The sequence below is a fragment of the Rhamphochromis sp. 'chilingali' genome, assembly GCF_963969265.1.
Source record: "Rhamphochromis sp. 'chilingali' genome assembly, chromosome: 11".
Taxonomy (NCBI): domain Eukaryota; kingdom Metazoa; phylum Chordata; class Actinopteri; order Cichliformes; family Cichlidae; genus Rhamphochromis; species Rhamphochromis sp. 'chilingali'.
Genome location: NC_137938.1, coordinates 20,990,854 through 21,005,535, shown reverse-complemented (window position 1 = coordinate 21,005,535; position 14,682 = coordinate 20,990,854). Strand labels below are relative to the sequence as shown.

The following is a 14,682-nucleotide window of genomic DNA, read 5'->3' as shown; positions in this document are numbered from 1 at the left end:
AGAATGAAAGAAAGAGAGGGAGAGAAAGAAAACCAAAGGGGAGAAGAGATGGTGAGAGGGGGGGGGGAGAAAGAAAAAAAAAAGAAAAACAAACAAAACACCTGGATCACCTGTATGGAGAAAAAAAACAGAAGAGAATGATGATGTGACTGCTGATAGAAGCAGCAGGATGAACTGTGCAGTGTACAGGGCTGTACTCTGACTGACCCAGACAAAGCGATTAGGTAAGAAGCAAAAGCAAACAGCAAAGGCAGCCCAAGAAGCAAACAAATGGGATGTTCTGTAAAAAGTCAGTTGCCTAATCTTAGTTCAGCAGAGCAGCCTTTCAGTTATTGAAGATAAAACTTAATGCAGAAAGACCCACAAAGAAGGTGGTTGCAGTAAAGGCTCAGAAGAACAGAGCATTTATTGACTTTCATTTGGTCTAGATATCAGGCAGTCATTGGGCGCAAACAATATTTATCCAAATATTAAAAACCATGTTAATGTTAATTGATTTGAGCCTATGAAAATGAGTGAGGTGGATGTATAAAAATGTCAGTAATTCCAAAATAGTTAATGCAGTTTTTTTCTAAAATCCCTTGAATTACAGCTGAAAGTCTGCACGCATACATATTTATGATCAGTCAATTTCCAATGCGCTGTGGTCATGTACAAAGGCAAAACTGCAAAAAACTGTCTTGTCTTGTGGCCTAAATGTGTGAGATAAATGAAGACTGTATAAAATATGCTTGGCACAATATATTGTATATCGATGACCTTTATTTAACTGGCCGCAGGTTGTATCTTAAACAAACATTACAAGTAATTGTTTTAATGTTTTTGGAAGGCAATCTTAAGTGTATGTGACCTAAACTGAAAATTCACCCTCACAACTTACATATAACAATGCCACAAAAAAGAAGAAAAAAAAAAAAAAAACAATCACAGAGAGATGCCAAATGATTTTTTTTATTGTACAAAAGTGGTTAAAATACAAGGCATAGATGAGGAAATGCTGGGTCTGTTTTGACAAGTAGAGGCAAGAGCACAATGACTGATCACTGGTTAATCATTTAAACTTAAACACAACTATAAAAAAAATAAGGGAAAATAATACGTACTATGTATATGTGTCACTGACACTAAAGTTCAGTGTTCTGTTGCATAACATTTTTGGTACAAATATCTACTTGCTAGTGTGGGTGATCTACCTACATTTGACATTTACTGGGTGCTTTGTTAAAAAAAAAAAAAGCCTGCACACTGATCCAGATGAATCATCAAATTACAAGCAATGACCACTGTTAATGAGTATTGCCTGTTCCTTTGACTGAATTAACTCCCACATGTAAAAGCAGCATCAAAAGCAGATGTGAAGGACAGTATGTCTGTTTCAGTCTGTGATCGTATTAAAAGGAAAATGATGCCATAGGGGGGGAAAAACCCCAACAACTATAAAATAAGATTAGTCACCATGGTCAGTGGAAATGTACTGTTAGCAAACATCAAACAGTGGTAAATCTTTCATTATGAACACACACAGTTCCTTCCAAAATATAAACATAGGACTTAAAGCCTGCTTTGTATCATCAAAATTCATCCAAAATTGTAGTACAGCAAAAAGTGGTTATCACCTCAATGTGCTCCACAGCAGTTCGAGCAGCAACTTCTCTTCTGGAAAACTGAATAAATACCTTTTCTGGCCCGAGTCAGGCCAGGAGATCAATATCTCTTTAAGAGCTGCTTTTGGCTGGGAGGACATTATTCTCAAAGTGTCCCTGGTTGGTGATGTTCCCTGCTGGGTAGTATCTGGCCACCACAAAGGAAGAACCATCTGATGCAATGGCTTTACCGACACCCAGCTGTTTAGTGCTCTTCCACACCATTGCTGTGAAATGGCCTAGGCGACATATAAAAGGAGAAATGATGAATAGAAAGAAATTAGAAAGGCAAAATCTGGACCACGTAAGAGAGAGAGAAACGTGCTTTTACTGTAGTGAACAGTTGAGGCTAAGTTCACACGCTCTTCAGTTTATCCAAATATTTGCAGACACAGGAATTTTAATTCCTCTCTCATTCATCGCTTCGAAATCTCTCCTCTTGCCTCGACCGCTTTAGTCCTTTCTTAAGGGAACTTTGCATGACTCAGTGTGAATCACTGCGATGGCCTACTAGTGATCTGCTTCATGTGTGATTAAGTTACACCAGCTCATGTACACTGGTGTCTGAGGCTATGGGAAACCATCTGGAGGAATTAAGGCACAGTGGATGTGACATGCAGGGTTAGAAGTGATGCATAGGATTGTAATTTCCCCTCAGTTTCTCCTTGGCTGGTCACAGTCAAGCAGTTGCACGTTGTCTGAGGTGTGACATCAGCACAAGAATAACAACAACCTTCTCCATGCCTGAATAAATGTGACACTGAGAGGGAGAAACTGACATCGAGTAAACAAAAAAACGACAAAGAAACAGAGAAAACAACAAACTGGAAAAAAAGAAGATGAAAAAAGACAGAGATAGATGTGCATGAATCTCACCGGTGCCAGAGGAGAAACCGGGACGGTTGAAGTTGTACTGTTTCACTTCATCATACCAGCGGTCTGCCACATCCTTACCTGCACATGCAAACAACTGGCTTGAACTTAAAGGAAAATCAAATTAGCCTTGTGTCATACAGTAAGCAGAAAGCACTCTACAAATCCTCCTTAAGCTCCTGCTTACAGTGCTGCACTTTTTGTCACGCTGTGCCTCACTGTGTGTGTATCTTGTGAAATACACCGGTCTGTGCTGACATATTTCTGCACTGAGTCATAGTATCTGAAGTGGAAGGGAAATGGATCCCAGCTGTTCACTTGCAGGGTTTGGCAGACACCACAGAGGATCTAATTTAGGCTTCACAGGCTAAAATAATGCATCTGTGGAAGAAGGTGTCTTATTAGATTTTCCTGCCACATTCTCACAGAAACCTACATGTACAGGACATCTGAATTACTGTAAAGTTTAGACAAATTCAAATGCAGAAAATAACCTGTCTGGTCATACGAGGCCCAAGCCAGGTTTTCGCCACAGCTCCCTCTACTGGACTCCACGCTGTGTTTTAGGATCCGTGTGCTGGCCAGACTTTCAGCATAACTGTAAAGAGAGACAAAGAAAATTGTACAGTGTACTGCTTGAGTTAATTCCCATTTATACTTTGGGTGATGCATGTGTGGATGCACACTTTAAAAAGTCCAAGTCTTCATCAGTAAATTGAAGAGCTAGGAAAAAAGGAAAGAAATTTCGCTTGTCATGTCAGAGACTTCTTCAGTTCTAAAAACAAACAGTGAACAGTCTCCAGATATTTTGGAGATGGCCGTTGTCAGGCAAGGTGTGAGTGGGGGTTGAAGCACCTGGTAAGGGATCTCAAGACTGGACTATCAGTCTCTTCCTAGGTGCTTCGACCCCCCCCCACTCAAAATATCTGCAATACTCCAGCTTTTGCTTTAAAAACTGAAGGAGCCTGTTGGATGAAAGGTCTTAGACGAGATGTTTTCTTCTTAAATAAGTCTAGTTTCTTTCTTTTTGAAAAGCTCAAAGGACTACCTGGATGATTGGGAACTTATACAGACATATTTCATCAAGAATAATTTCAAGAGCTTTCACATTTTTAAAGCTTGCTGCAATATCCTGCTCTCCACTTCTACAAGAAACAGAACAACAACCTTAAACCTGTGGGGCAGAAACAGAAACCATTTCCTCTGTAAACAATCTGGGTTAGCCCAACCCTTGGATCATTTCAAGGGGTCAAAATAAATTTTCATAGACTAATTTGATGTTGTAAAGTCATAAAGTTAACTCACTACAAACATATAGGAGTAACTGCTGTCCTATGAACTTTGTAGTGATATAATTCAGGAGTAGTGTCCAGATTATTCTAATTTATAATCAATTCCAAGGTAGTTTCTACAGTTTTCACATGTTAGCATAGCTGTTCATATAGGTGTGCAGTGGCCTGATTGACCCACACAATGTGCTGTGGATCCAGAATACATGTTAAATTCTTCCTTGTCGAGGTCATTTGGGGTTTTTGGATGAAAAGAAAAACATATGTTGTGGAAGCAGTGAGATCTGTTATCCATTTTGGCTGAACTGTGCTTTAAACTTAGTTTATTTATGTTTTTCATACACAAATCATGTCCAAGACACACAGCGTGTAAGAGCTGTGTGCCCAGTCAGTTTACACAAAGAGTGAGACAGACCCCATTCGTCGAGTTCCAGTGAACTGAGTTTTCCATGCAAGCATCAGATTATCTCAAAATTCCAATACTGATATTGGAATACTGATAGATATTACAGTTAAGTTCATACATGGCTTTTAAAATAATACTGTCATTTTAATTGTGCTTCAAATGTTCCTGTGAGGGATCACACAACTGAAGAGGTTTTTAGCACCATGTTATTGTTGCTTTGCACCATCACACATGTTCAAGAAAATGGAGAAAGACTTTTATGACAGCTGCCTCGGTCCTTCCTGACAGCGGTGGACAAGCTGACATACTCGAGAGATTTAACTCTCTTGTGGAGCTTCTCTAAGAGTCTAGTGGAAATGAAGCTTTATTCAAACTTCATTTGAATAAAATGCTAATGCAGCTGCAATTAGTGACAACAAATTGTCAACAAAACCTGTAATTACAATGAAAACAAACCAAACACCCAAGATATATTTTTTATAATTTGTGGTTATTGCATCTGACAGGCTACGCTGGAACTGTCACTGTTATCTGGAGCAGTTTGACAGTGACTAGTATGTGCAGTCCTTGCTAATTAGGTTTCTAATTTGATCTGTTTGTGCATTAACCCACCGGGCAGCCTCTTTGCTCAACTTGCTGCTCAACTTTAGCGGAGGAGCCTGGTGCTTCATCCTGTAGTCGTTGTGGCACCGCAGCACCTCCTCAGCAAACTGCTTTGAGGCTGGGAGACAAACAGGACAGACAGGAAGACTAAGTCAGCCTCTGACAAAACAGACGTAATGATGCAACATGAAGACTCGGGGAAGGTTGTAGAATACAAACTCAAGCTGAAACCTACAGCCTGAGTGACCTCAGATAGCGAGTACCAACTTGGTGACAGGTGATGAAGTAGAAAACATCATCTGGATCAGCCCCCTCCCCCATACCACCACTGGTGCCTATCACTCATGGGGCTTTTCATGAGTCTCACAGTCTCTTGAGCACTCACACAATAGGCACATTGAAACAGCCCCGCAGAAACAACAAGGCTGAGAGAAAGCATGCAGCACCACTATTAAGCTTACCTTACAATTTAGTGCCATCAAAGAGGACAGTAAATTAATAACGGAAAAGGACATCGGACAGAAACTAGATTTAGACTTCTGTATGTGGTCTGTTCTAATTTTAAAAGAGCATTGCCCACAAATGCAGACAGTAAACAAACATGGCTCTTGTACAGCTACATGGGGACAAAGTTCAGCCAACAATAAACATCAAAAGCTTCAGGGTGTAATATCTGCTTACCTGATTTTCCCATGTTGCTGACACAGGAAGCCTTCAAGTAAGATCAGGAACAAGCTTAGAGCAAACTAGAAGCAGCCTCTCCTCTGTGCTGTTTTCAGACTCAACTCTCTCACTGTTACTTTCTCTTTCTTAAGTGCAGTGTAATGCTGGCACTCTGACAGTGCTTCTAATGCATTTATTTCTTGGTTTTTCCTGTCTCATTCTACCGTGAACTCACATAAACTTTTGCAGTCTTCCCCTTTAGCTCTATCGGGATGTAACAATTATTGCTCAACTATTCCTCTTTTTCATTTGTCCCTCCTTTGGCCACACACCATACTATCTGCATGCCCTACTTCTTCCTTTCTGGCCTAGAGAAGCACACACCCAAGCAGGGGAGCCCCTGCAGTCACTGGTGACATCATCTCTGTGAGACACATGCCCATATATGGCTCTGAACTCCTAATATTCAGGAAAACATTGCCCCTGGTAGCCCTGTACTTCTTTTCTCACAATCTACATGTTCATGATGAAGAATTAAGCTAAATAGTGTGCACTAAGGACAATAAATGTCTTTCACTTTCACTACTGGGAACTCGTTTAATACCCCGAGGATCAATATGTTCCATTGTTATTCCCAGTGCACCCAAATGAAAATGAGCGATTCCTTAATTCCCTCCCTGGATTGAAATTAGTAACTGACAAATTTCCCCTTGAAACAAAGTGATTCAATATTCATCATGCTACAGAAAAGCTGCAGAGCTTTTGCTATGTTACCACCACACTTTATCCATGTCTTCTACCAAAGATATTTGTCATTTCAAAATAAATAATAAAAGCAGGGCTGGCTTGCAGCAAAACCTCACATAGAATTACCTCATATTTTATCACACATCTGTCTGACTCTGCTTTGGAAATCGTGTCTGGAGTATTTTCTTCATGTTACAGCTTGTGTAAAGAATACTTTAGAAAACAAAACACTCTTACAGCTTTCTTACTGCCATCAATAGGATTTCATTGTGTCAGCACCAAAGTGCTCTGAGGAAACTGCTTAATGTTTAAAAGCAGATGATGCAGAGTCTTTACTGGCTAATTTCCCAGTTGTTCAGCCACAGTTTGCTGGGCTTGAATAAATCAAGGCCAATGAGGACACGCAGCACGGAATATGAATGCACGTAGGATCAAGATATTTAAACGTCTTGCAAATATGCAGATATTTTAAAGACTGATGGATGCACGCCATAAAATCTTGACAGTCTATTTATAATGACATAAATACAAAACTAATCATGTCTTCAGCTGTATTTTGCATTTGGCAGTAATGCTGACATGCTCAACAACTGAACAGAATAAACAGTTGTATATTTCGTGAGCCTACTGCTGTGCTAGTGTTATCGTGTAGTTTAGAGGACCGCTGTAAAACCTCTCAGACTTAAAAGGATTTATATTTGACTACGTAGGGCAGCGGTTTACACACTTGCCTAACAAGTGAAAGATCCCTGTTTTGATCCCAGACGGATACACAAATCCCTTTGGGGTTGTGTCAGGAAGGACATCTGGTGTAAAAATCTGCTAAATCAAATATGTTGAACTACCTGCAGAGGTGACCCCTTGTGAATAAGGGGGTAGATGAAAGTAGCTCTGTACTGAGGCTATGCTCTCTGCAACGGTTTGTAATTTTTGCTGTTCTGGCAACTGATGCAGCAGTTCATGCCGTGAATACAATACATGGTAATCCCAAAGACAACTTCGTAAATGAGTCAGCTGAATGTTAATTTGCAGTATAGGCTTCAGGTGTTGGTCTCTAATGAGATGCAATGAAAACGAAATGATTCAGCATTTAAAAATGTGAAATTTGGAAAAGTGGGGAAAATGGGTCCTTGTTTTGTCAGACGACGTATGTGCTGTTCTCTGGGCCAAAAATTCAAGAACAAATCCAGAAATGGTGGTTAAATAAGTGTGAGACATAGCTAAAGTTAGTTATATATCCTACTGAGGCAATCATCCACTCATCTTTAATAAATGAAAATAAGACTTTACTGACAAACTCTGTGATGCTTTGAATTGTAATTATTTCATTTGCCACAAGGTGGGTCTGTTAGCAAAGGTACTCAGTGTGGCCATTAGTCACACTAAGTGCAACTAATGGCATCCTGGTTTCATAATACAAGTGGACATGATGGGATTCATGTGAAAAGTCAAGCCACTTGATTTCTCATTAGCTGGATAGTGCTATCTTAACAAATAGATTTCCTCCCTGCTACCATCTGCAGAGTGATGGGACTGGACAGCTGGAAGAAGACATTTACGTAGTGCTCTCGACACGCCGGAACTTTACAGCAATATATCTTAATTCGTACTAATTGAGATAGTTGTTGAGTGTGTAATATCAAAGAGTATACGCAGTGCGAAAGTGTGTGTTTGTATGCATGTGGTAACAGGGATAGCACAATTTATAAGGAGAGCCCCTTTTAGAGGGACAGTACAGACATTGATCCATGCAGATATTAGATCATTTATCTCTGCACACTGTCCTTATCTGCTGTAGATATTGCTTGGCTCTCCTCCCTGTCAGCTGTGACATCATTCCTTAACTTCTCTCCCCATCCCTATCTCTTTCTCCAGGTCTCGTATCCCGGACCACCACACCGTCAACCTGTAATTTTCTTTTTTTTTTCCACTTGAAACCTCCGAGGAATCTTCCCGCAGGTCTTGTCCTAAAGAGAAGAGAAAACCAAATTCTTTCTTGAACAGAACAGGTTTTCCACTCCTGTCATGACTGCAGTGGATGTGGATTTATGAGAACAGAAATATGAAATAACTCATACTGGGGCTGTAAGTGCACTTAGTTTCATATAATTCCTCTTTAGCGGTCCCAGGAGGAAGGTGAGGACTTTTTAATAACTCCTTCCATTCACCTCCATCCTTATTAAGGGGTCTAGTTGAGTGAAAATGGAGACATCTACTGAGGGGGTGTTGAGAGGATTGATCTCGGCTGAGAAAAAAAAAAAAAAGAAAGTGAGGGGGCTGCACTTTTTTTTTTCCAGGCAGTTGTTGGATTCTGTCTCTCCAGAGCTCCGCTCCAGAATTTGACACATGAAGAAGTCTTTTATGGTGTCATTAGTGCAACTGTTCCATGGAGGACAAATGATTCTGTGGGTTAAGAGGAGTTAATCACCTGCCAGTCAAACCTCATCAAGCCGCCTCTACGGATGAGGCGCTATACAAATCTCATCATATTTATGGAGCCTCAATTAAGCCGATACAGGCAAGGAGACACATGCATAAAGAAGAGAGTGACAGGGGTAGGAGAGGGAAGGCTTGGAGTGGGAAAGAAAGAAAACGAGATAGTGGGAGACAGTAAGAGCTGGACGACGCTTGTCTGACACTAAGCAGCAGAAATGTAATGTCTTAAAAGGCCATCACAGTCAATAAAGTTCCTAATGTGCTTAAAGCAATTACTGTGTCCGGAGAGGAACAGAGTGCATGCAGGATATTAACCCCAGTAACCCACTCTATCTGGACCATAATTAAATTATCCTCACATCCTCATTCTCATACAGACACACATGCACGCACTCAAACCACACACTTCAGCAAGCGTGCATTCATTTATGCATGTTCACAGGAAGTGTGTGGAGAACTGTGTGTCAGCTGATACCTTGAACTGTGAAAAGAGGAGAAAGTAACAGGCTGATTATGATGTGGATCTATGGGAGCAGCACTAACAAGTATTATTTGACCTTGACATACATTGATTAGTCATGTTTTGATTAAAACAAGGAGACTGCCAGTCTCTCAGAAAACTGCAGGCTCTCACGCATCAATTGTCAGTCGACGGGTCGGTGATGTCTCCGACAGCATATAATAATCTTCAGTAATTACTTATTTCAAGGGCCCTTTAGTTCCATTTAAAAGTGATGTGTGTAATAATTGACAGGTTCCAGCAAAGGTATTTATAATTTAGTATTAAGTCTAAGGGGGTCATGACTAATTGATATCAAGGAAGAAAGTGAATTCAATCAACTTTTTCCCACTCGTCCATCTGTTTGTACATAATTTCAATTTCCTTCTAGCTCTTAGTGTTTAAAGAGGCTTTCTAACTCTTTTTAGCATTTGGATCTGCTGCCCGTTCCTTCTGCTCTGCTTCTTTTCACCCGGCATTATGCATATTCAAGTTTAAATAGTTATGCCCAAGTAACATAGCTAATACGCTTCTTGGGCTGATTTAATGCCATTTAATAGTTGTCATACAAAATAATATTTGCAGAGCCAGGGAGAATTCTTGACACTACAGACCCTAATTATTGCCTCTGAAAATAACAACCCAGCCTTAAGCATTCTGCATGGGCTCCCGAAGGCGCTTTTCTCAGCATCTAGGACAGCTTTTGTGGCTGGGCTTGGCGGCTTGCTAATTTTGTATTTCTAGATGGTGCCTCTTTGGTTTATTTTGGGCTGTGCTTGTATCATTAAGTACTTTTTCATGACCTTGCTTTGGGAATGCTAAGGTGTTTCTTCAGGTTAGCGTTAAATAAAGTTCCCTTAAACGCCACAATTAGGTTTGCACGTATTTGCACAGCGACACAATTGTTGTAGTTTTGCCTCAGTACAGCACTGCAGTGCATGATTTCAGCTTTAATACAAGGGGTAAACAAAAGCATCACCTCAGCTGTTTAGGAGTTAAAATCATTTTCATACATATCCCCTCATTTTCAGAATCTCAAAGTTAATTAGACAATTGACTGACAAGCAGTTTCGCAGAAAGATGAGTCTTTTTCTCTATTTTATGACAAATTAAGCAGATAAAAAAAATGCATATTAAACTTTCATTTGGTAGCTGGTCACTGGAACTCTTAATATGAAGGCCTGGACCGTGGTGTAACCTGCCTTTGCGCTATGGTAGCTGTGACAGGCTCTAGACGCCCCATCCCTGATAAGAATAAGTCAAAGAGAACGGATACATGTATGAACCAATCAGAGAACTAGCAAAAAACTTGAAGTGGCCAAATTGAAAATCCGGTACATTTTAAAAAAGAATGAATGCACTTACCAGGTCAGCAACACCAAAAAAAAAACCCCTTAAGGTCCACAGAATATGACTAAAGTGGATGATCGTGAAATTCTTTCCTTGGTGAAGAAGAAGAAAATCTTCTAGCCCAGGGGTGGGCAATCTCAGTCCACGAGGGCTGGTGTCTCTGCAGGTTTTAGATGTGTCCTCGAACCAACACAGCTGATTTAAATGGCTAAATTAGCTCCTCAACATGTCCTGAAGTTCTCCAGAGGCCTGGTAATGAACTAATCATGTGATTCAGGTGTGTTGACCCAAGGTGAGATCTAAAACCTGCAGGGACACCGGCCCTTGTGGACTGAGATTGCCCACCCCTGTTCTAGCCTCTAAATGTCTAGCCAACTCAAGAACACTCTGGGGGAGGTAGGTGTATCATTGTCAAAATCTGGGGGAGGTAAGTGTATTATTGTCAAAGTCTAGAGCTTGTCAAGTGATTTCTTGCTGAATGGAATACAGAACGTTTACAACAGGGGTGTCAAAAACGAGGCCCCGGGGCCCGACAAAGACTCCAATCTAGTCCACTGGACAGTGTTGGAAAATTTGTTGACCTTGAGCTATATTTGGATCATTTTAACAGCTTTTCCTGCTGACAAAGTCCTCCCCTATTAGCAATTACGCTACACTAAAATAAACAAGCAATAGACAAACAGTGAAATTAAAATTATTTCATCGTTTCTCTAAAAATATCATTTGTTTTTACAATGAGCCCACAATTTAAAATAATAATAAAAATTAATGATAATACCTGTGAATTAAAATTAACAGCCTGCATTATATTTAAAGGACAGTCTTTTTTGTAATTTTTCACATTTATGTTTTATTTCTTGCATTTTAAGCCCCAGGAGTCACACTGACAGCATTTTTTTTAATCACACTGAAAGAAAATTGAGATTTGCTGTTGAAATTGTGTGCTTTGTTTTTCTTCTTCTTATATTAAATATCACAGACATCAAATGTGTAATTACACTTCTTCACACTTGTAGAAAGCAAAGTTTCACTGGAATGACTCACTTACCATCAAAGAGGGCTGTGTGTGCCCCCTGATGTGAAACGAGTTTGACATCTTTGGTTTACAACAAGATGGAAACCCCTGGTTACATTTAAGAACAAGAAGGAAAGATTGTCAGTGTTACGCATGGGCATGTATGGATGCCAGTGGAACCAGGTCACTAGCTTTTATTGATAATGTGAGTGGAGATGGAAGTAGCAGGATCTGAAGCGTACAGGGCTATGCTCTCTGCTCAGATTCAGCCAAATGCTGAAAAACTGACAAGTGGATAATGACCCAAAGCATACTACAAAAGCAACCAAAGAGTTTGTCAAACCAAAGAATTGGCATATTTTTAATGAAAAAGTCAGTCACCTTGTGTCAACCCAACAGAGAATGATTTTCAGTTATGAAGGACAAAACAAAAGCATGAGACACCCACAAACAAATAACACCTTAAGCCGGCTGCAGTAAAAGCCTACCAAATCATTTCAGCAAAGGGGACATGGCATTTAGTGATGTCCACTGGCTCATGGCTATGCAGGCATCGAGGGAAAATGATTTTCATCATTTATCTTCATATTTAAAATTTGGTCCTGTGTATAAAATGTATGTAATTCCCAAACAGTTAATCCCAAAATGTTGTTAAAACCGCTTGAATTAAGCTGAAAATTTGCACTTCAATCACATGTTGATCATTGTGATGGACAGAGGACGAAAACTACTAGGACAATTTTTGGATTGTCCGAATACTTACAGACTTAATTGCATGCTTGTGAATATAGAGATAGATGGATCTGAGGGACATTTATTATGCTGAATGGGTCTCCAAAGCTCTAGTGAGAGGGAAAAAAGGTGTTAGTCCATCAGCAGACTGTCAACCACACCCACCCCCCCACACACACACACACATAGAAAAACATAGAAAGAAAGAGAGAGAGGGAGAGAGACATGAATAATATTCAGCCATCAACTCTTGAACGATAGGAAGGATATTTTTTGCCAGTGGTCACCTGCAGTCTGTTGCATCCACCAGTAGGCATGCATATCCAAGAACTGCTTATGCATATGGATATGCAGGCCTTTTCATATGAGCAACAATTTGTCACCCTGCTGTGTTTAAGCTGACACGATGAACAGAGTGTGAGTATTATGAACTGAGTTCGTGCATGGAATTTAATCAAACCAACTGCTGCAAACCCAGCAGGAATTACATCTTAAACCACATTACAGCAAGTAAGCACTCTTCAAATATTCATACATACGTCCTTGGGGTATTTGACTATCACATGTTAATGAATATTTCATGATAAAAATAGTAACTCCTGAGCGGACTAGATTTTCAAACATGCTTTAGAGCAGATTTAAGGAACTTTCTCAGTGTGTTAGCAGATAGGAAATTATGATATTAATCAGTACATGCAGAACTGTATCTGTGCTTCAATCTGCTGCTCCTCCAGTGCTGTGAACTGATTGCCTCCTCACTGCACTGAAGAGTCGAATGTGAATGAGCATTGTTGCATTACTACACATAGAATAAGATATTTGGCACCATTGTGCCCCTCTCAAATACAAATATAAGCATAGTCTTCCTGACTGTCACACATGGCTGTAAGTCATGATTGGAATTAATGCATCCAGCCCATTGCAGTCTAATTTCATTAACTTTTACGAAGGTCATGTTCGATAGAGATGCAGTGCGTACAAGCAACAGCCTCCATGTCTGGAAAATTAAAACAGCCTCAAAGTGGCAAAAACCGCACTAACATGAGTGGCCACTTGAAGCTGGCTCCAAATGAGAATTTGATTAGACTCCCATATTAAAATGTGCAACTTTACAGCAGAAATAAACATGGTTATAATGTGGTAGAGATGATGTGTCCAAGTTTCCCAGCTTTTATAAGATGTTTAAATTATATTACTTAAAGGCTGTATAATTAAGAGTCTGACAGCCTGGACTGACACTTGTAACACATGTGGCCAGTAGCTGTATGCTGGTCTTCACCTCTGCTAATTCCACTCACTAAACCTGAACAATTATCTGACAAATAGTATGGCTTGCTTTGTGATTAGAAAAGAGTACATCAGAGTGACTGTTAGGTTTATATTGTGGATTGTCATTTATGCTTAGAAATATATAACCATATATTCTTAGAGGTGTATAATCGATTGTGTAGTGATAGGATGTGTGATCCTTAGTGGTCTGCAAAGACTGTATGCATTCCAGAGTGCTCTGGAATCACATCTATGTCCGTTTAGGTATAAGTGCCTTTTGTTTAGCAGGTGACTCGTTCATGGGGTCACCCCCCCCCCCCCCCCCCCCCCCCCCCACATACACACACACGCATACTTACACATACACACAGATGGTACTCTTTGTTCACATGTACACCTATGTAAGATGTCATATCTTAATGAGACTATGCATATTCATGTAACCTCAATAAACAACAGTGCTACGGGGGGGCTGACTGAGAGTGACTGGGGTTCGAGCATCAGGAACAGCACTCGTCACAGTTCTGTCCCTCGTGCACGTGATTACCAAAGAACTTTGGTGACTTGCGTCTTGCTTTTGCCATTGTAGTAGAATTGTCTCGTTCCAGCGGTGGGTCTGTGCCAGACAAACCCATCAGTGACCGCTCAGGTTGAGCGAGTTGGAGACTAAATAAAAGAGGCAAGGTTGAGATGGTGGATTTACTACGAATCGGATGTTGAAGATGGCGCTGCCAAAGCTGGAGGAAAAGAGGAAGGCCACAGAAAAGATTCATGGATGTAAGGAGGACATGCAGACAGTTGGCGTGACAGCAAAGGATGCAAGAGATGGAGTGAGATGGAGATACCTGAGGCTGTGCCCTGAAAGGAGCAGCTGAAAGAAGAAGAAGAAGCCTGTAACAGGAGCTTTTGCACGCACTGTCCAGCTTTCACTAGTGTAATTCTAATTTATTTGCATACCTCTTCTCAGGTATCTGTATCTGTGGGATTTACCAATAAATAGTCAACTTCAACTACATGCATCTTCGGAAACTAATTTAGCCTAAGGATGCTGAAGTCAGAAATTCTTGTGACAAGTGCAAGAATCTACTTCTACCGCTCAAAATCGGCTAATCTTATAGTGCAAATATGTGAGTATAAATGTAAGTTACTGTCGATAC

General features: G+C 40.3%; 1 protein-coding gene across 1 annotated transcript; it reads right to left on the bottom strand.

The window, feature by feature from the left end:
- Nucleotides 1–1,224: 1,224 nt before the first annotated feature.
- glipr2l (GLI pathogenesis-related 2, like) lies at nucleotides 1,225–5,858 on the bottom strand. Its single transcript, XM_080896717.1, has 5 exons — nucleotides 5,496–5,858; nucleotides 4,824–4,932; nucleotides 3,011–3,114; nucleotides 2,520–2,597; nucleotides 1,225–1,882 (listed from the first exon to the last, which is right to left on the bottom strand). Exons 1-5 carry the CDS (start codon nucleotides 5,506–5,508, stop codon nucleotides 1,716–1,718), a joined length of 471 nt encoding a protein of 156 aa, XP_080752843.1. The 5' UTR covers nucleotides 5,509–5,858; the 3' UTR covers nucleotides 1,225–1,715.
- Between the last annotated feature and the right edge of the window lie 8,824 nt (nucleotides 5,859–14,682).

Excerpts from the sequence above, each read along its gene's own strand:
- glipr2l (XM_080896717.1), bottom strand. Across the intron at positions 3,115-4,823 it reads TTGAGCAAAGAGGCTGCCCG|TTATGCTGAAAGTCTGGCCA; the intron begins GTGGGTTAATGC and ends CTCTCTTTACAG. Across the intron at positions 1,883-2,519 it reads CGGTTTCTCCTCTGGCACCG|GCCATTTCACAGCAATGGTG; the intron begins GTGAGATTCATG and ends TATGTCGCCTAG.